Raw genomic sequence first — 23,434 nt, 5'->3', positions numbered from 1 at the left:
CAGAGCAGCATCGATTGAGGCAGCCACTTAAAAGCCTGGTCAATACAAGTGCTCCCTTAATAAACTGGTTAGGAGATGGGAACATTCCAACCACACACACACACATTACAGTATCCTATCCCTCCACATCGCCATCTATACATTTCATGATAGCATATGATTAATTATGTATAGGTAGCATATTATGTGGATTAATTACAGATACAACTAAAATACAATTGATACTGTGTAAATATTCTCAGTGGCCAGTCTTGCCCTTTTCTACTGTCCCTGGGAAAATAAATATTGATAAAACAGTATATTACACACTGATGTCAATTTTCCATGTTTAGGATATATGGTAAATATCCTATATTGTAGATATGAACCAGTAATATTACCTACAACAGCATTACCATGAATTTGTACGTGATCCTTCCTACATTTCTGCTGGTGATATAGTGACCTGGGAGCCAAGGAGAGTATCATGTCCCTAATACCATGCCTGTGTTCTGTCAGCACTTCCATTCCCCCATTAAAAGGATTGCTGGGCTATAATGATTTATGAAGGAGAACGGAGAGGTAATCAATGTAGCGGAGCCACACGCAGATTAATGATGAGGCAAATAGAAGGCAGCTGTACACAAACACAACTACCAGATCCTTTCGAGGTCAGGGGGCTGCTCAGTGTTCACATAGACCCATGATGGTGGTGGTGGTGTGTTAGGTTAAAATGTGCTTAGTAGGACTTTCAGAACAAAGAACCTGCATGTCACGAACATGACTGACAAAATGCTATTTGCTAAATATATTTTGGGTCCCTCTGAGTGGTTGTGTTCAAATCAAATCAAATTGTATTAGTCACATGCGTACACCTTACAGGTGTAGACCTTACAGTGAAATGCTTACTTACGAGCCCCTAACCGACAGTGCAGTTAAAAAAAATATGGATAAGAATAAGAGATAAAAGTAATAAGTAATTGGGGAAAAAATAACAATATATACAGGGGGGTGCCGGTACATAGTCAATGTGCGGGGGCACCGGTTAGTTGAGGTAGTATGTACAGTGAGGGAAAAAAGTATTTGATCCCCTGCTGATTTTGTACGTTTGCCCACTGACAAAGAAATTATCGGTCTATAATTTTAATGGTAGGTTTATTTGAACAGTGAGAGACAGAATAACAACAAAAAATTCCAGAAAAAAGCATGTGAAAAATGTTATAAATTGATTTGCATTTTATTGAGGGAAATAAGTATTTGACCCCCTCTCAATCAGAAAGATTTCTGGCTACCAGGTGTGTTTTATACAGGTAACGAACTGAGATTAGGAGCACACTCTTAAAGGGAGTGCTCCTAATCTCAGCTTGTTACCTGTATAAAAGACACCTGTCCACAGAAGCAATCAATCAATCAGATTCCAAACTCTCCACCATGGCCAAAACCAAAGAGCTCTCCAAGGATGTCAGGGACAAGATTGTAGACCTACACAAGGCTGGAATGGGCTACAAGACCATTGCCAAGCAGCTTGGTGAGAAGGTGACAACAGTTGGTGTGATTATTCGCAAATGGAAGAAACACAAAAGAACTGTCAATCTCACTCGGCCTGGGGCTCCATGCAAGATCTCACCTCGTGGAGTTGCAATGATCATGAGAACGGTGAGGAATCAGCCCAGAACTACACGGGAGGATATTGTCAATGATCTCAAGGCAGCTGGGACCATGGTCACCAAGAAAACAATTGGTAACACACTACGCCGTGAAGGACTGAAATCCTGCAGCGCCCGCAAGGTCCCCCTGCTCAAGAAAGCACATATACATGCCCGTCTGAAGTTTGTCAATGAACATCTGAATGATTCAGAGGACAACTGGGTGAAAGTCTTGTGGTCAGATGAGACCAAAATGGAGCTCTTTGGCATCAACTCAACTCACCATGTTTGGAGGAGGAGGAATGCTACCTTATGACCCCAAGAACGCCATCCCCACCGTCAAACATGGAGGGGGAAACATTATGCTTTGGCGGTGTTTTTCTGCTAAGGGGACAGGACAACTTCACCGCATCAAATTGACGATGGACGGGGCCATGTACCAGGTCGTGGATGGGTATTCCAGCATGATAATGACCCAAAACACACGGCCAAGGCAACAAAGGAGTGGCTCAAGAAGAAACACATTAAGGTCCTGGAGTGGCCTAGCCAGTCTCCAGACCTTAATCCCATAGAAAATCTGTGGAGGGAGCTGAAGGTTCGAGTTGCCAAACGTCAGCCTCGAAACCTTAATGACTTGGAGAAGATCTGCAAAGAGGAATGGGACAGAATCCCTCCTGAGATGTGTGCAAACCTGGTGGCCAACTACAAGAAACATCTGACCTCTGTGATTGCCAACAAGGGTTTTGCCACCAAGTACTAAGTCATGCTTTGCAGAGTGGTCAAATACTTATTTCCCTCATTAAAATGCAAATCAATTTATAACATTTTTGACATGTGTTTTTCTGGATTTTTTTGTTGTTATTCTGTCTCTCACTGTTCAAATAAACCTACCATTAAAATTATAGACTGATCATTTCTTTGTTAGTGGGCAAATGTACAAAATCAGCAGGGGATCAAATACTTTTCCCCCTCGCTGTACATGTAGGTAGAATTAATTAAAGTGACTATGCATAGATGACAACAGAGAGTGGCAGTGGTGTGGAGAGGGGAGGGGGGGTGCAATGCGAATAGTTTGGGTAGCCATTTGACTAGATGTTCAGGAGTCTTATGGCTTGGGGGGTAGAAACTGTTTAGAAGCCTCTTGGACCTAGCCTTGGCACTCCGGTACCGCTTGCCGTGTGGTAGCAGGGAGAACAGTCTATGACTAGGGTGGCTGGAGTCTTTTTAGGGCCTTCCTCTGACACCGCCTGGTATAGAGGTTGGTGATGTGGACACCAAGGAACTTGAAGCTCTCAACCTGCTCCACTGCAGCCCCGTGGATGAGAATGGGTGCGTGCTCGGTCCTTTTTCCTGTAGTCCACAATCATCTCCTTTGTCTTGTTGTGATCTGTTCAGCCATGATGACACCATGACACCCAGAATTATTTATCTCTAGATATCTAGGGACATGCTGTCCTCTGTGAGCATTGTAGGTTTTCAAGTTTCAAGTTTTAATGTCACATGCACAAGTTCAGTGAAATGCCTTTCAGCGACTTGATAGAGGGATGAGGCCACTGTCTTTATCGAAGGGACTGTTTAGGGGGGAAAGCAGGTCCCCAACTGTGCTGGTCTGGATGCAGGCTGGATGGAGTGAGTCTCAAAAGAAAGAGAGAGGGGAGAGAAAGAGCGGCCAGACACACAATGCTGCTGCTGCCCAAGCCCAGCACAACAGGCCATTCTTTCAGCTCCGCGACACAACACACAGCTGAGTCTCCACCGCTATTCTCCTGCTGTTCCCCCTCTCCCCTTTACAATATGGGGGAAAACAGAGGGGGGGTGAAGCGAGCAAATAGAGAGAAAGACTAATACAATCTTAAGCTTAATTATCCAGAAATCAGCTAAAATACACAAAAGACTCGAAGGTTTGTCATTTCTTTCTCCATACTAAAAGCTCGGTCAGCACAGGCATGCAGGATGAAAGAATGAGAAAGGAGATTTAAATGTTCCATTGAAAGAGTAAACTGGGAGAGACAGAGAGGAGGGGGTTAGTAGACTGGCACAGGCAGAGAGTTAAGGGATAACGTCCTACAACAATAGGCGAGTGTGTCAACAGATCAGCGTTTAAAAATCAGCCACTCCGCTGTCCAAATAGTGTCTCAGCACACAGACACACACACAGAGAGACAAGCTGCTCCGTTATCACACACACAGACACAAACACACACAATCTGCTCCGCCATCACCCATCACATACGGCACAATACATCACAGCTCATCAATATCACCAGAGACCTGCATATGCACTGATTCACCCTGAATTTTAGCTTAATAATTCACTGAATTATTCTCTCCCTCCCTCCCTCGCTCTACCCATCTATCATCCCCCACCACCTAATCCCAGAAGCTAGGGCATCACTACACGCAAGACAAAAGGTAAATGTCACAGATTTACCTCAGTGGCGTTGCTGCTCCACTCCCTCTATTTTATTCCATAGGAATATTCATAGCAGCGTACATCCAAACAGGCAGAGATTTTAGGGTCTTCCTCCCCCCAAAACCATCCATGGATCATCCAGTCATTCGCCTGTGAGCATAGTGCTAGCTAGCTCACGCAGGCACACACAGGCAGCAGACGGCTAGTAGGCAGCTAGCTGCCTTTTTCCCCTCAAAGCTCCACAACCAGAGCAGAGCAAATTAAAGGTCCTGCCCAGTTTAGAGGCTAAGCCAATGTGAGCTATTCACACTTCAGCTCCTATCTGGGGCCAATGGCTGCAGCCCCACAGACTCCCCCCCCGCCGCCGTCGCATGTATGCCCCCGCCCACAGCAACTCAGATACGTTCTCTCTCCCGCTTTCTCCAACACTCTGTATTTATCTCTATTTCTCTCTCTGTGTAAATTTCTCCCTCTGTAAACCTTCTACCCTCCCTCTCTCCCTCTTTCTCTCTCTTTTACACATACACACATGACGTCGACCGACCCATACCCCTCCAGATAAAACTAGGCAGTTTCATCAGCCTCATGCAGGTCTCGTGACAATGAGGCAATCATCACTTCAAAAGCAAGTGCTGAGCTACGACAGTGATCTCCAAACATGTTCCTGGAGAGATACCCTCCTGTAGGTTTTCATTCCAACCCCAGTTGTACCTGACCGGATTCATCTTATCAACCGGCTAATTATTAGAATCAGGTGCGCTATATTAGGGTTTGAGCGAAAGCCTACAGGGCGGTAGCTCTCCAGGAAAAGGGTTGGAGAGCCCTCATACATTTGTATGTGAAAGCATGGGTTGAGTTGCTGGATTGTAAAGGTCCATTAAGTTTGGACTGGGGCTAGATGCTAGGCTACAGAGAGGACTAGGGCATGGTTGAGAGATGTAGACCCAGAGTTACGCTAGATAAGCAGGGCAGGCCCATACCTGAATGAATACAGCTGCCTGCTACACAGGGTTTATCCAACCTGCCCACCAACCATGTGAGCTGCCCTGGGGGGCCAGGACTACAGCTCTAACTTTGTTTATTCACTCACCACTGGAGAAGGCCACACCAAAGAAACATTGATACAAGTAACCAATGAAGAGAAAAACTGATTTAGCTCTAATCAGTAATAGTATAATCCAGATGTGTGGACATTAGTCTAGTCCGTAGTAAAACTGTAATTTGAGTGATTATGATGTGGATGTTTTTCTTGAAAAGAAAATGACTCATCTCCTCTAACAACGAAATGATGGGTTGAGAAATGACATCGGCAATAATATTCATAACGTAGCCTACATCAAAGTCTGAAACGCTGGAGATATCGAAAGTTATTTGGCACGACAATGAGAGAGAACGAGAGAGAGCGTTAAGAATAACAATACTAACAATAACATTAACAATAACGTTAACATTAACAATACTAACATTAACAATAACGTTAACATTAACAATACCAACAATAACGTTAACACTAACAATAACGTTAACATTAACAATACTAACAATAACGTTAACATTAACAATACTAACATTAACAATAACGTTAACATTAACAATACTAACATTAACAATAACGTTAACATTAACAATACCAACAATAACGTTAACACTAACAATAACGTTAACATTAACAATACTAACAATAACGTTAACATTAACAATACTAACAATAACGTTAACATTAACAATACTAACATTAACAATAACGTTAACATTAACAATACTAACATTAACAATAACGTTAACATTAACAATACTAACATTAACAATAACGTTAACATTAACAATACTAACATTAACAATAACGTTAACATTAACAATACCAACAATAACGTTAACACTAACAATAACGTTAACATTAACAATACTAACAATAACGTTAACATTAACAATACTAACAATAACGTTTAACATTAACAATACTAACATTAACAGTAACGTTAACATTAACAATACTAACAATAACGTTAACATTAACAATAACGTTAACAATACTACACTGTCATGGTAGATGTTTCCATGGGGAGGTACCATTTCCAAACATATCTCACCTGCGTCGCAAAAGCTACCCACAAAACCCTGACTTCAGTGGATGAACACCAAATGACACCCACAACGTGTCTCTATAGTACTGAAGACTAGTGAAACAGAACAGGATAGTAGCCCGATGTAGACAACAAAGTGTGAGACTTTCCAAAGCAGAGGGAAGGAGGGAGCCAAGCAGAGGGAAGGAGGGAGCCAAGCAGAGGGAAGGAGGGAGCCAAGCAGAGGGAAGGAGGGAGCGGCTGCTATTTTTAGTGTTTCAGGATGAATCATTTCTCACCCTGTGATCCTCTGATTGTTTGGTGAGAAATTATAGATGGCCACATGAACATTTCCTGTCTCCCATCAATCAGGATGTAGCCTATCATACCTTCCACCTGGAGGTAGCTGGCCGAACTCACTAACACACACAAACACAATATACTGCATGTATGATAACAAACTTTGTTCACACACACATACACACAATACAGGAGTCACACAAACACTATCATAAGATCACACACAAGGGAGTCAAATATTTCAAGAAATCTGACAGAAACAGTGAATCTTTGTTCATCATCAATAGTTTATTTTTCGAGGATTTTGCCGATCCTCCAAAACACGATAGTAACATAATTGCAGTCCATCGTCCACCATTCATTCCATATCACTAGATTCCTTGGAAGAATGTAATGATGCTTTCCTGCTCTATTAATAGTAGGGAGAGATTGGACATGGTTTATTCAGACATGTGTGCTCTCTGTTCTTTCTCTCTCTCTGATCCCTAGACAGTTATGTCTCCCAAATTGGCCCGAGCAGATCGGCGGGATGGAGAAGGCAGGACTAGAGTCCACCTCTGAGCCAATGAGCTAGTCAACGAGGAAGTGATACACTCAGAGAGTAAGCATCATCAGACTGCACTCTGGGAAGAGAGTGATCTAACCAATCAGAATGATCCCTCAAAACGGACCTAAAGACAACCTTGACCTAAAAAGGGGTCTCTTCAGTCAAAACTGGTCACCATGGATATGTTAAAAATGATACACTGTTTCCTTATACTGTAGCTTCTTTGAAAATCCCACTGTAAATATGGTTTTGTTGAGTAAATGAATTCAAACGTGCATCTATGTAGCACTCAAATAATTCAATTGTAGAATCCTGGTGATTGGGCTGATTGAATAGGGCCCCAAACTGTATTTCTATCTTGGAAATATCTGGTATCAGAATGAATGGTGGATGACTTTACACAGACCTGGTATCAGAATGAATGGTGGATGACTTTGCACAGACCTGGTATCAGAATGAATGGTGGATGACTTTGCACAGACCTGGTATCAGAATGAATGGTGGATGACTTTGCACAGACCTGGTATCAGAATGAATGGTGGATGACTTTACACAGACCTGGTATCAGAATGAATGGTGGATGACTTTGCACAGACCTGGTATCAGAATGAATGGTGGATGACTTTGCACAGACCTGGTATCAGAATGAATGGTGGATGACTTTACACAGACCTGGTATCAGAATGAATGGTGGATGACTTTACACAGACCTGGTATCAGAATGAATGGTGGATGACTTTACACAGACCTGGTATCAGAATGAATGGTGGATGACTTTACACAGACCTGGTATCAGAATGAATGGTGGATGACTTTACACAGACCTGGTATCAGAATGAATGGTGGATGACTTTACACAGACCTGGTATCAGAATGAATGGTGGATGACTTTACACAGACCTGGTATCAGAATGAATGGTGGATGACTTTACACAGACCTGGTATCAGAATGAATGGTGGATGACTTTACACAGACCGTTATGGTCCTAGGTGTAAAACAACCTCGTAGAAAGTAAAACTGGATCACTATATCAGCAGAATCAGAAGGTACCAGAGTAAGGAGATAAATATTTGAGATTGTTTTGGATGATCTGCACATTGGTATAAGGAATAGTAAAGTCAAAGGCTGCCACCCCCAGTGCCCTCCACCACCCACTCCTACTGCTGGGTTGTCAATCACACAAAGTGTGTGTGTGTGTGTGTGTGTGTGTGTTTACATCATTGGGGTTTAATACGGCTTCAAAACACATAGGATGCATTACACACACACACAACAAATATGTTGTGTTCATACATACACACAACCCGCCTACACACACACAACCCCACTACACGCACACACAACAACACACACTACTCAGCACCTGTCATCATGTCATTACAATGCACAAACACATTTGCCCAACTTCCTTGACGCTATCGCTTTGACGTTACCATTCCGCTATCGCTTTTTCCTCTCGTACCGAATGCCTAGATTTGTTAGCACAGGCGCTAGTCTGGCTACATGAGGGAAATATTAACCGAGTGACTGTGAAAAGCAGGCTAACAGAAGCTTGTGCCCATCCATTAGAGGACTGAATGACCAACATTAGCATGAGGCTCTCCGGCAGCACCCTGCAATGCAGTGACACACACAATGGCGAGTGCCACGCTTCCCCCCTGCCGTTCCCCCAGAAAAGCCCTTTTGTTCCCACAGCATCTGGACCTGACCTCCATGCATTCTGGGGATGGTGACCCCCCTCTACCCCCTCCTCTCCTATCTCTCCCTTTTAAAAAACCTACTCTGCCTCCACAGCAACCCCCCTCTCTATCCTACTCTGCCTCCACAGCAACACCCCCTCTCTATCCTACTCTGCCTTCACAACAACCCCCCCTCTCTATCCTACTCTGCCCCCACAGCAACCCCCCTCTCTATCCTACTCTGCCTCCACAGCAACCCCCCCCCCCTCTTTATCATACTCTGCCTCCACAGCGACCCCCCCTCTCTATCCAACTCTGTCTTCACAGCAACCACCCCTCTCTATCCTACTCTGCCTCCACAGCACCCCCCCCTCTCTATCTTACTCTGCCTCCACAGTGACCCCCCCTCTCCATCCTACTCTGCCTCCACAGCAACCCCCCTCTCTATCTTACTGTCTCCACAGCAACCCCCCCTCTCTATCCTACTCTGCCTCCACAGCAACCCCCCCCCTCTATCTTACTCTGCCTCCACAGCAACCCCCCCTCTTTATCATACTCTGCCTCCACAGCAACCCCCCTCTCTATCTTACTCTGCCTCCACAGTGACCCCCCCTCTCCATCCTACTCTGCCTCCACAGCAACCCCCCCTCTCTATCTTACTGTCTCCACAGCAACCCCCCCTCTCTAACTTACTCTGCCTCCACAGTGACCCCCCCCCTCTCTATCCAACTCTGCCTCCACAGCAACCCCCCCCCCCCCTTTATCATACTCTGCCTCCACAGCAACCCTCCCTCTCTATCATACTCTGCCTCCACTGCAACCCCCCCCCTCTATTCTACTCTGCCTCCACAGCAACCCCCCCCCCTCTTTATCTTACTCTGCCTCCACAGCAACCCCCCCCCCCTTTATCATACTCTGCCTCCACAGCAACCCTCCCTCTCTATCATACTCCGCCCCCACAGCAACCCCCCCCCCCCTCTATTCTACTCTGCCTCCACAGCAACCCCCCTCTCTATCTTACTCTGCCTCCACAGTGACCCCCCCTGTATCCTACTCTGCCTCCACAGCAACCCCCCCCCCCTCTATCCTACTCTGCCTCCACAGCAACCCCCCCCCCTCTATTCTACTCTGCCTCCACAGCAACCCCCCCACTCTATCCTACTCTGCCTTCTTCACAGCAACCCCCCCCCCCTCTCTATTCTACTCTGCCTCAACAGCAACCCCCCCTCTCTATCCAACTCTGCCTCCACAGCAAACCCCCTCTCTCATTCCTACTCTGCCTCCACAGCAACCACCCCTCTCTATACTAGTCTGCCTCCACAGTGGCCCCCCCCCTCTCTATCCTACTCTGCCTCCACAGCAACCCCCCCTCTCTATCCTAATCTGCCTTCACAGCAACCCCCCCTCTCTATCCTACTCTGCCTCCACAGTAATCCCCCCCTCTATCCTACTCTGCCTCCACAGCAACCCCCCCCTCTCTATCCTACTCTGCCTCCACAGCACCCCCCCTCTCTATACTAGTCTGCCTCCACAGCGACCCCCCCCCCATATTAGTCTGCCTCCACAGCAACCTCCCCTCTCTATCCTACTCTGCCTCCACAGCAACCCCCCCTCTATCCTACTCTGCCTCTACAGCGACCCCCCCTCTCTATCCTACTATGCCTCCACAGCACCCCCCCTCTCTATACTAGTCTGCCTCCACAGCACCCCCCCTATACTAGTCTGCCTCCACAGCAACCCACCATCTCTATTACCTACTCTGCCTCCACAGCGACCCCTCCTCTCTCTCCTACTGTGCCTCCACAGCGACCCCCCTCTCTATCCTACTCCTTCTTCAGACTGCCCACACCTCCCCTAGCCACCCATTTCTTTCAGTTACGGAGTGCAGCCATCTCTGGCTCCTTGAAAAGAAGGTCTGTGTACTAGTGAGCCTTACACAAAGCCTGCAAATTAAAAAATGAAAGAGAGGAAAAAAGCTCCACGGCTACTTGCCATCTGTCCCTCTGGTTTGGACGTGCCTGGCCTAGTGTGCCAGCCTCCCCCTCCCTTTCCTTCACCTCATCCCCACCCCCAACCTCCAAACCCACTCTCCCTTCTCCTTCCTTCACCTCATCCCCACCCCCAACCTCCAACCCCACCCAACCTCCCCTTCCTTCACGTCATCCCCACCCCCATCCCCAACCTACAACCCCACCTCCCCTTCCTTCACCTCATCCCCACCCCCAACCTCCAACCCCAACCCCACCTCCCCCTCCCCTTCCTTCCTTCCTTCACCTCATCCCCACCCCCAACCTCCAACCCCACCTCCCCCGATTCCCCTTTTAGCTTATATACACACCATCAACCACAATCACATTCTGCCATGCATTTCCCTCCTTGCTCCCCTGCATACATCACAGGCTTCACCGAATGGATGGTAGACGGCGACAACGAAGGAGACGGAGGATAGAATAAGAAGAGCTGCCACTTGCCTGGATGTGGAGAGACGGAGCCAGTGAATCAAGCCGTAATCCTTTCTTTGTGTGAGCGGCAAACAGAGAAATTTGTCTCCCAACAATGATTTCCCCAGCTCGGCGGTGGAGTAGAAAACGGGAAAGCGAGAGAGTGAGGGTGAATGAGAGGGAGGCAGAGAGTGAGTGAGAGAGAGAGAGCAGAAGCAGAAACGGAGAGACAGCAGGAGCGTGTGACAGAGAGAGAGCCACCGTCAAGCTACAGGGACACTGACAATCAGTAGAGGATTTGAAATGAAAGAGAGGAGAGAGAGGGGGCAGAGAGAGAGATAATGTGGGGGAGGGAGGGTTGGTCGGTTGGTTTGCTAGGTGACTCTAACACTGGGATAATGCTGAGATAACCTTCATGTCGGAGCAGAGCAGCAGCTGTAGACGTGAGATGGAAATGAATCCCGAGAGAGAGAGAGAGAGAGAGAGAGAGAGGCTTCTCTGTCAATTGTGACATTTGCGGCACATGATAACAAAGGCCATCTGTAGCAGCAGGGCTGGGAAGGAGGGAGAAAGGGAAGGAGGGGGTGGGGAGTTCACATGGCGAGTGTCCTCTTCCTAGAAACACAAAGCAGCACTCAAGCCTGTGGCGGAGAAACAGGCACCTGTTGGAGTCAGGCATGGGGAGACAAGCAGTGGGCAGAGAGACAACAACACATGTGCTGGGAAAGGGGAAGGAGAAGGAGGGAGACAAAGGGAAAGAGAGGACAGAGAAGGAGTGTGGGTCCATTTTATTTCACTGCTTTGGGAGTTAAAGACTTGTCTTATCATGTCATAGAACCATTTTAATTGAATTGAAATCGGTGGCATGGAACTGGGAGAAAGAGAGAGAGATGTTGAGAGAGGAAAAAACACAAAGACGGACAGACATGTTTAGGGTTGCCAAATTCCAGTAACTTTCGCAAAATGTCAAGGTTTTCCGGAAATCCTGGTTGGAGGGTTCAGGATTTCCTGCATCTGGGAATTTTTTCCGGGAATTTTCCAACTGGGATTTCTGAAAAACCTATCCAGAAGTTTTAACTTTGAGGCCAGACCATTTTAATTTCAAATTTAACCAAATAAGATGGAGTATTTCCTATGAATAATTAAACAGGGGCTCATCTTTGTGCATTTATCACATGGCTATATCCAGGGGCAACTATCTGACTAAGCACTGGTCTCTCTGTCTCCCTTTATTTTAACCGTCCCTCCTCTCCACATTACTCTACCCAGGGTTTGCCACTGAAATACAGGTGAACGTGTGAAGGCAAGCAGAATTGCATGTGTGTTTATCCACAATCGCTTGGCTTTCCCCTAGGAAGGAGATCAAGATTCCAAAAGCAGTCAGTGGTGTAGTGCTTAGCCAACTCCCTGATCATGCCATGGCATAAATACTGTATGTTTGGCAAGAAAGGAGCTGACGAAAACACATACAGATCTGTGACAATGCTATATTCAACAGTCATGTTGGATCTGGTGGCCCCGCCAGGACAGTATGGCTGTTTTGGGAATTCCTGCTCTTTCTGTCCTCTGAGCCTGGGTCATTTCCCCATCTCCCTATTGGGATATTTTCTAGAGCTCAACATGTTCATCACATAATCAGGCAGCAAATCTATTTTCAATATATCAGAACATCATAATCCCAGTCAGACTACCGGGAGAGCAGCTCATAGAGGATTTACCAGTCACATGGCCCAGGCAGAGAGAGAGAGAGAAAGAGAGATATATAGAGAGAGAAAGAAGGATACATAGAGAGACAGAAAGGTCTTCGAAAGCCAAGTTAACAAACAGATCATCGACCATTTCGAATTCAACCGTACCTTCTCCACTATGCAATCTGGTTTCCGAGCTGGTTATCGGTGCACCTCAGCCACGCTCAAGGTCCTAAACGATATCATAACCGCCATCGATAAGATGGCAGCTGTATTCATCGACCTGGCCAAGGCTTTCGACTCTGTCAATCACCACATTCTTATCGGCAGACTCAATAGCCTTGGTTTCTCAAATGACTGCCTCGCTTGGTTCACCAACTACTTCTCAGTCAGAGTTCAGTGTGTCAAATCGGAGGGCCTGTTGTCCGGACCTCTGGCAGTCTCTATGGGGGTGCCACAGGGTTCAATCCTCGGGCCGACTCTTTTCTCTGTATATATCAATGATGTCACTCTTGTTGCTGGTGATTCTCTGATCCACCTCTACGCAGGCGACACCATTCTGTATACTTCTGGCCCTTCTTTGGACACTGTTAACTAACCTCCAGATGAGCTTCAATGCCATACAACTCTCCTTCCGTGGCCTCCAACTGTTCTTAAATGCAAGTAAAACTAAATGCATGCTCTTCATCTGATCGCTGCCCACACCTGCCCGCCCGTCCAGCGTCACTACTCTGGACAGTTCTGACTTAGAATATGTGGACAACTACAAATACCTAGGCGTCTGGTTAGACTGTAAACTCTCCTTCCAATCCAAAATGAAATCTAGAATCGGCTTCCTATTTCGCAACAAAGCATCCTTCACTCATGCTGCCGAACATACTCTCGTAGAACTGACTATCCTACCAATCCTTGACTTCGGCGATGTCATTTACAAAATAGCCTCCAACACTCTACTCAGCAAACTGGATGCAGTCTATCACAGTGCCATCCGTTTTGTCACCAAAGCCCTATATACTACCCACCACTGTGACCTGTATGCTCTCGTTGGCAGGCCCTCGCTTCATATTTGTCGCCAAACCCACTGGCTCCAGGTCATCTATAAGTCTTTGCTAGGTAAAGCCCCACCTTATCTCAGCTCACTGGTCACCATAGCAGCACCCAACTGTAGCACGGGCTCCAGCAGGTATATTTCGCTGGTCATCCCCAAAGCCAATTTCTCCTTCGGCCACCTTTCCTTCCAGTTCTCTGCTGCCAATGACAGGAACGAACTGCAAAAATCACTGAAGCAGGAGACTCATATCTCCCTCACTAGCTTTAAGCACCAGCTGTCAAAACAGCTCACAGATCACTGCACCTGTGCATAGCCCATCTGTAAATATCCCATTCAACTACCTCATCCCCATACTGTTATTTATTTTGCTCCTTTGCACCCCAGTATCTCTACTTGCACACTCATCCTCTGCACATCTATCACTCCAGTGTTTAATTGCTAAATTGTAATTATTTCGCCACTATGGCCTATTTATTGCCTTACCTCTCTTAACCTACCTCATCCTACCTCACACTGTATATAGACTTTTTTCTATTGTATTATTGACTGTATGTTTGTTTATTCCATGTGTAACTCTGTGTCGTTGTTTGTGACGCACTGCTTTGCTTTATCTTGGCCAGGTCGCAGTTGTAAATGAGAACTTGTTCTCAACTAGTTTACCTGGTTATATAAAGGTGAAATATAAAAAAAGAAAAAAAGAGGGATACAGAGAGAGAAAGAAGGATACAAAGAGAGAGAAAGAGGGCTATATATATAGAGAGAGAGAAAGAGGGATACAGAGTGGGAGAGAAAGAGAGATACAAAGAGAGAGAGATACAGAGAGGGTGAGAAAGAGGTATACAGAGGAGAGAGAGAAAGAGGGACACAGAGGAGAGAGAAAGAGGGATACAGAGAAGAGAGAGAAAGAGGGATACAGAGAAGAGAGAGAAAGATGGATACAGAGAAGAGAGAGAACGAGGGATACAGAGGAGAGAGAAAGGGATATAGAGAAGAGAGAGATTGAGAAATACAGAGAAGAGAGAGAGAACGAGGAATACAGAGAGAGAATGAGAGAGAAAGAGAAAGAGGGATACAGAGAGTGAGAGAAAGAGGAATACAGAGAGAGAAAGAGGGCTACAAAGAGAGAGAGAAAGGGATACAGAGAGAGAGAGAGGGATACAGACAGAGAGGGATACAGAAAGCGAGAGAAAGAAGGATACAGAGAGAAGGAAAGAGGGACACAGAGAGAGAGAAAGAGGGATACAGAGTGAGAGAAAGAGGGATACAGAGAGAGAGGGATACAGAAAGCGAGAGAAAGAAGGATACAGAGAGAAGGAAAGAGGGACACAGAGTGAGAGAAAGAGGGATACAGAGAGAGAGAAAGAGGGATACAGAGAGCGAGAAAGAGGGATACAGAGTGAGAGAGAAAGAAGGATACAAAGAGAGAGAAAGAGGGATATATATAGAGAGAAAGAGGGATACAGAGTGAGAGAGAAAGAGAGATACAAAGAGAGAGAGATACAGAGAGAAAGAGGGATACAGAGGGGAGAGACAAAACAAGGGATACAGAGAGAGAACGAGAGAGAGAGAGAGAGAGAGGAGGGACAGAGAGAGAGAGAAAGAAGGATGCAGAGGAGAGAGAAAGAGGGATACAGAGAGAGAGAGAAAGAGGGATACAGAGAGATAAAGAGGGATACAGCGAGAGAAAGAGGGATACAGAGGGGGGGAGAGAGAGATAAAGGGATACAGAGAGAGAGAGTGAGGGATACAGAGAGAGAGAGGGATACAGAGGGAGATAAAGAGGGATATAGAGCGATAGAGAGATAGAGGGATACAGAAAGAGAAAAAGAGGGTTACAGAGAGAGAGAGAAAGAGGGATACAGAGAGATAGAGAGAGAAAGAGAGATACAGAGGTAGAGAGAGAAAGAGGGATACAGAGAGATAGAGAGAGAAAGAGAGATACAGAGGTAGAGAGAGAAAGAGGGATACAGAGAGATAGAGAGAGAAAGAGAGATACAGAGGTAGAGAGAGAAAGAGGGATACAGAGGGAGAGAAAGAGGGATACAGAGAGAGAGAGAAAGAGGGATACAGAGAGAGAGAAAGAGGGGAGAGAGAGAGAAAGAGGGATACAGAGGGAGAGAGAAAGAGGGATACAGAGAGAGAGAGAAAGAGGGATACAGAGGGAGAGAGAGAAAGGGATACAGAGAGAGCGAATGGGAGAAAAGAGAGACAAAAAGAAAAGAGGGGAAGGAAACGTTTTTAATATTTTCTAGCCCAGAAGCCCGTTTCTATCTGGCCAAGTAAAGCCACACACACACACACACACACACACACACACACACACACACACACACACACACACACACACACACACACACACACACACACACACACACACACACACACACACACACACACACACACACACACACACACACAGTTCCACATCCCAGATGCATAAAGAGGTGCTGTGTGGTAGGAAAGGCAATGTCTCTCTCCACTGATGGGATTTTGCTTGTGACTGAGACATGTGATCATGAAAACAACATCCCCACTGAGAACATCACAACAGCCACACACACATGCAGCCAAACACACACATGCAGCCAAACACACACATGCAGCCAAACACACACATGCAGCCAAACACACACATGCAGCCAAACACACACGTGCACACACATGCACGTGCACAGTGGATTTCTGACCAACTGCTGTCAGGTCCTTGACAATATACACTGTGGTTGATTAGCAGGGCTTCATTGATTCAGAGGAAGGTTCACGGCCTATCCACAACAGACCACTCGACCAGAATATTTTGGATCTAAAGCACCACTTCCAAAAACATACTATTCAAATGTATCAGCGACTACATGGAGTAAACTATCACATAATGTTATACTGCAGAAGTGTACCATTCCCAGCACCAATCACATCCAACAGATAATGAGCTGACCTCACAGTACACAGTTGTCTGCTCTGGCATCCACCCAGGTCATTGGCCCACCACACCACACACTGTACTGTAGTTAAGTGAAACATCTGGGAGGGCAGATTTCCAGTGTCGGGAGGACAAGTGGATCACTGGCGTTCCAAAAACACAGAACATTTTATTAGATTACGGTACATCTGAATGGCTTTTTTGTGTCTACGCACTTAGAAAAAAGGGTTATTGGACTGTCCCCATAGGAGAACCCTTTTTGATTCCAGGTAGAACCCTTTTTGGATTCCATATAGAACCCTCTCTGGAAATGGTTCTACATGGAACCCACAGCCGAAGAACCCTTTAAGGTCCTAGATGGCACCTTTTTTTCTAAGAATGTATGTTCCTTTATGGGTGGGGGGGAGGATGAGGAGGAATATTATGAGGAGGAAGAGGGAAAGATGAGGTGGGGAGAAAGGGGAGGCAGAGAAGGAATATTGTGAGGATGATGAGGAGTTTTAGGAGGAGGAAGACGAAGGTGAGACTGAAGATGAGGGGGTGGAACTCACAAGGCACAGCATGGTGGTAGAGGTTAGCTCTGATGGTCTGTTGGAGACCATGGTCGGGGGAGGACTTCTGAAACCTCAGGCTCAGGTAGTGCTTCAAGTCCTTGTTCAGCTTGTTACCTGCACAGGGAAACCACACAGGAACAATGGTTACGCCTCATTTCATAACACACCATTTGCATAGCAAATTTGAACATTTGAACATTTTGTGTGCCAGGTGTTGGATCTGTATGTGCTTCAGCCCACTCCTCTGACTATTGTTGTCATGCCATACATGTGTTGTTTACATGTTTCTTTTGGTTTCACAAGTAGCACATGTAATTCCTGTCTGGCAGTGGCAGTATATTCATTACACTCTGGTGAAGTCATCATTTTGGGACCAAATCAGAGCTGGTTGATTAGCAGCAGTGAGTGTTTCAGCTGCCACATAGCTGATTGACCCCACCACGTCTGCTCAACTTCACCCACAGGCACAGAGAGAGAGAGAGAGCAGGAGGAAGGAAGGAGAAAAGAGAAAGACAGAAATAGACAGAGAGAAATTGTGAGAGGGAGAAGTAGAGAAAGAGAGAGAGAAATGGAGAGGTAAAGAGAAAGATAAGACAGACATGCACAGACAGCAAGCGATGTGGGCTGAGGTAATTGAGAACAACAGTTCCCTGATTGGCTAAGAGCTGCCAGGTTCAGTCAGCGTCTGTCCAATCAGAGCCCCTGACGCGCTCCCTCTCTGCTGTGTTTGAATGAAGCCTTCAGTCTCCCAGAAGGAGAGGAGTCACAATGGGGCCAGATGGCCAGGGCTCTCTCTCACGCCAGGGTCTCATTTAGGACCGTTTAATGATCTCCAAATATATCATCCATGTCTGGGGAGCTGGCCAGCCATTTTGGGGGCATTGGCCAACATCTCTCCACACAGACCCCTGACCATGATGGAAGCTGCTTATTAATATATATTGTAATGACACTATTCAATGTGTATAGATCGTTAAAAACATAATACAACAAGTTTAACATGAACAGTCATATTAAATAAAAATGATTTATTTGTTATAATGTTTTGAAGAAAATGGGGTATTTTAAAGCTACAATATGTAACTTTCTGGATGACCCAACCAAATTCGCATAGACATGTGAGTTATAGATCAGTTCTATGTGTGATATTTCTATGCTTCCCGTTCTTAAGTATCGTTTTTGCATCTTTTATTTTCGGTTTTGTACACCAGCTTCAAACATCTGAAAATACTATATTTTTAGTTATGAAAAATATATTTCACAGCGGTTTAGATGGTACAATGGTTATCTACACAGTGACTGCTTGTTTTGTCACAAACTGAAATTAGGCAAACTATTTGAATTTTAGCAACCAGGAAATGGCAGAGCTTTTTCTGCATAGTGCATCTTTAAATGGCTGGTTATATTATTAGAAAGGAAAAGTTTCGTTTTTCGTAGCTAAAATGTGTTCACCATTTGAGAGTATATACCACTTACTAGTAGCCACTTGAAGTTCAGCAAATCAGCTACTCAGAGATGAATTCATCTGATTTTAACTAATCAACTAATTGAGGTTATGATTATTATTTGACCCCCTGATTAGTTAGAAACAAAATTATTTGGGAACAAAAGCCTGCTCATAGATATAGAACAGAACAGATGGGCCTATGGAATAGAATAGATATAGAACTGTTTCAGACAGACAGACATCTGTCACACAGACGTGTGGCCCTGCATCACCTCATCTTCCCATGAACTCACACAGCTTAATCACAGACCACACCCTCATAAATCTATGTCCACCCCAACCAGCCTGTTCACAACTTACAGTACAGACTCACTTTCAGTTTTACTAATGCAACACCCACAACCCTAATGCAACCTCTGACCTATATACACTCTTAGAAAAAAGGGTTCCAAAAGGGTTCTGCAGCTGTACTTACAGGACCTTCAAACTCCACTCTGGACCTGGAAGCCAGTTCCACGGCTTTTTTCCATTGTTCCCCTTCAACCAGGGACTGATTTTGACCTGGGACACCAAGTGTGTGCAGTTAATTATCAGGCAGAACAGAAAACAATCTGGCTCCGGACCTCGTGGGGTAAGAGTTGACTACCCCTGCTATAGGAGAACCCTTTTGGGTTCCATGTAGAGGCCTTTGTGGGAAGAAAATGGCTCTACCTGTAACCAAAAGGGTTCTTCAAAAGGTTATCCTACAGTATACACTTTTCTAAGAGTGTACTGTATACCCAAGTGGCGCAGCGGTCTAAGGCACTGCCGCTCAATGCTAGAGGCGTCACTACAGACCCTGGTTTGATCCCGGGTTGTATCACAACCGGCCGTGATCGGGAGTCCCATAGGGCGGCGCACAATTGGCCCAGCGTCGTCTGGGTTAGGGGAGGGTTTGGCCGAGGCAGGCCATCATTGTAAATAAGAATTTGTTCTTAACAGACTTGCCTGGTTAAACAAAAAAATAAAGAAATATAGCACCAAGGAGTCCTCACAAATACAGCATCAATGGGAACATTATCAAATTAGGAGAACCATTCCATCCCAGAGAATAAACAACAATATTCAGTTTAGCCTAAAGTCACAGAAATACAACCATTACATGTCGGCAGGGTAGGAATCTGAAACACTGCCCAGCAGCTAGCGTGCTCTGCTGTATTTTTCCGTTCCCCTACACACACAGCCCTCTGTGTAACTCTGTGCAAGCAAAGCACAGTCAGGTAATTGTTACCTAGCAACCAGCCAGTCCTGACAACCATCGTTACGGTCCCTGCTAGGCAAGCAGCCTGCATTCAGACTAAAAACATTTAGAAATACAAGCTAGCACACACACACACACACACACACACACACACACACACACACACACACACACACACACACACACACACACACACACACACACACACACACACACACACACACACACACACACACACACAGGTCAATGGACAAGGTTTACTCCTCTAAGACATCGGTACATTAGATGTGTCATAGGGATAAAACATCTTATAATCACTATCATCAGAATAGTCGTATACATGTCATGTACCATCACTCATGAAAAATACTCAACATTCTTCCTCAATCCTGAGCCCCAGTAGTATCCCCTGGGTGGGGACCACCATTAGGCATTACATCACCTCTCCTGTGGCTGGGGAGAGCTGATACAGAGCTGGAACAGAGCAGGCAGGGTGCAGGCGGCCCAGGTGTCATGCCCCATCAATGATGAAGTCATCAAATATTTAAGATTTTCAAGGATTTACAGCCATGTGCCGCAGGGATTATCTCAAACACAGTGTGGCACAGTGGGTGTGTGTGTGTACCTGCATGAGATTGAGAGTGTGTATGTGCTGCTGTTTCTCTCTCTCCACACAGACACAGTTAAATAAACACACAGAGAAATGACGTACACATTTGCACGCACAGGAATGAGACAAGCATGACCAATGCTAACGTTTACCAAATCGAAAATCAACGCAACCGCCGTACATACACACACACACAAGAGACATTGATGTTTCAATATTCTTCGATTGCCCTGATTCCGTCTTTGATAGACAATGAGTTCATCAGTGATAGAGTGGGAAGCCGAGGCAAATCCCTCCAAGAACACTCTGCCCCAGATAAGGAGTTGAGGAACACACAGAGGTCAAGGAGACATCTCTACACACACACACAGTCTCTGCTTCTCCCTGACAGACATGAAGGGTGCGTTCAGAAATTCACTCTGGCTATCTACTCTGATTTCAGAGCACTCTCGTCTGAGTGTGCCAGAGTGCAGAATAACTGATGAATTTACGAATGCTCAAAACCCGCTGAATATGTACGGTGTCAGGGAGGAGGTGAGGCCACTCGGAGTGTGGTGTCAGGAAAACAACCTCTCACTCAACGTCAACAAAACAAAGGAGATGATCGTGGGCTTCAGGAAACAGAAGAGGGTGCACCCCCCCATCCACATCGATGGGACTGTAGTGGAGAAGGTAGAAAGTTTCAAGTTCCTCTGCGTACACATCATAGACAAACTGAAATGGTTCACCCACACAGACAGTGTGGTGAAGAAGGCGCAACAGCGCCTCTTCAACCTCAGGAGGCTGAAGACATGCGGCTTGTCACTTAAAACCCTCACAAACTTTTACAGATGCCCAATTGAGAGCATCCTGTCGGGCTGTACCATCGCCTGGCTCTTCAGAGGGTGGTGCGTTCTGCAAAACACATCACCGTGGGCAAACTACCTGCCCTCCAAGACATCTACAGCACCCGATGTCACAGGAAGGCCAAAAAGATCATCAAGGACAACAACCACCCGAGTCACTGCCTGTTCCCCCCGCTACCATCCAGAAGACGAGGTCAGTACAGGTGCATCAAAGCTGGGACCGAGAGACTGAAAAACAACTTCTATATCAAGGCCATCAGACTGTTAAACAGGCATCACTAACACAGAGGCTGCTGCCAACATACAGACTCAAATCATTGGCCACTTTAATAAAGTTACTTTAAATAATGCCACTTTAATAATGTTTACATATCTTACATTACTCATATCATATGTATATACTGTATTTTATATAATCTACTGCATCTTGTCTATGCCGCTCGGCCATCGCTCATCCATATTTTTATATGTACATATTCCTATTCCATCCCTTTAGATTTGTGTGTATAAGGTAGTTGTGGAACTGTTAGATTACTTGTTAGATATTACTGCACTGTCGGAACTAGAAACACAAGCATTTCGCTACACTCGCATTAACATCTGCTAACCATGTGTATGTGACTAATAAAATTTGATTTGATTTTAAACGTAGGCAAAAAACGTAATTAAATTGTTGCCAGCAGCACAGTTAGTCACCAACGCTCTGGATAACATGAAAAGAGCCTAATCAGCTCTGCTAAGGCAAGAAAAATAGAGTGAGGTGTTCTTTCATTTGTGTCTGGAAAAAGCTAGCAAGCTAACTAACTTTAGCCAGTTATCTTGGGTACTTGACTGCCATTGTGAAGTCAGAACGCTCCAATCAACCCTACTCCTTGGCCAGAGCGTCCAGTGTGCGCTCTGAACACCCAGAGAGCGAAACCCTCTGAATTTACAAACAGACAATATGACAAGGCTCTGAGCGCTCTCTGACACTCCAGAGTGAATTTACAAACACACCCGAACAGAACAGAAACAAACACCAGGGTTAATTCTTAATTGAGTTGGGAATGGCTCTTTACTGGATATTTAATTGAATTGGAACACCCCACAGGTAGCAGAATTGGAATTTAATTTGAATTAAAGGAAGCGTAATTTATTTAAATGGAATTCGGCTTATTTATTCTACACATCACCATAGTAATGTTTATTTTGACGTCATGAATGTTTACCATTTCAATACCATGTAGCATAACGTTGAAACATTTCATTTTTAAAAGTCATACTTCCAAAACAATTTTAAATAAATACAGTGGTCTGGAAATATTCTATAATAATTCATAATTCCCTTACTTGTCATGGCTGTTCAAAGGATCGGACCAAAATGTAGCGTGTTCATAGTTCCACATATTTTATTTACCGTGAAACTAAATGCAATACACTAAATACTTGAATACACACAACAACAAAAAACGTGACGCAGAGAGAAAGCACACTACTCAAAAATGTATCACCCACAAAAACAGGTGGGACAAACATCAACTTAAATATGACCTCCAATTAGAGACAACGACAACCGGCTGCCTCTAACTGGAGATCATACCAAACAAAACCAACATAGAAATACAAAACTAGAAACTGAACATAGAAATACAAAACATAGACAAACACCCCCTGTCACTCCCTGACCACTCTACCATAGAAAATAACAACTTACTATGGTCAGGATGTGACATTAATGTTTTTAAATACATTTCCCAGAGTGCATTAGATTAAACAGACCAAGCAGACCAGGCGGTTTGGGGTTTAAGAAGTCAATGAAAGAAGTAAAATAATTCTTCCTTAGTTGTACATTTTCTCAAAATCTAATGGTACAGCCTAGATTCGATCCAATATCTTAAGTAGTTGACCATGTTATTACGCCAACCTTGTGAAATTGACAAACTGACACATTTTCATTTTCTTTAAAAACAACTTTACATCGAAGGAGTGTTTTTGATTTGACGGCCTGCACATTTTATTTATTTATTTATT

The 23,434-nt window shown here is 45.1% G+C and overlaps 1 protein-coding gene across 15 annotated transcripts in view; it reads right to left on the bottom strand.

Moving 5' to 3' along the window:
• LOC106566645 (membrane-associated guanylate kinase, WW and PDZ domain-containing protein 1) overlaps window positions 1-23,434 on the bottom strand; it is a 196,778-nt gene that overhangs the window by 103,813 nt on the left and 69,531 nt on the right. For 13 of the 15 annotated variants that reach the window (XM_045693040.2, XM_045693037.2, XM_014134868.3 and 10 more), the window contains exon 2: window positions 17,280-17,396. In XM_045693040.2, the coding sequence (XP_045548996.1) occupies window positions 17,280-17,396 (117 nt within the window). Of the gene's footprint in view, window positions 1-4,056; window positions 4,345-11,099; window positions 11,507-17,279; window positions 17,397-23,434 lie in introns of those variants that run through there. The other 2 variants (XM_082959897.1, XM_045693039.2) reach the window with 2 other exon arrangements.

This window comes from Salmo salar, chromosome 13 (genome assembly GCF_965601325.2).
Source record: "Salmo salar chromosome 13, fSalSal1, whole genome shotgun sequence".
NCBI classification, from domain to species: Eukaryota; Metazoa; Chordata; class Actinopteri; order Salmoniformes; family Salmonidae; genus Salmo; species Salmo salar.
Note: the sequence above shows the minus strand (reverse complement) of the source record. Positions and strands in the feature narration are given on the sequence as shown.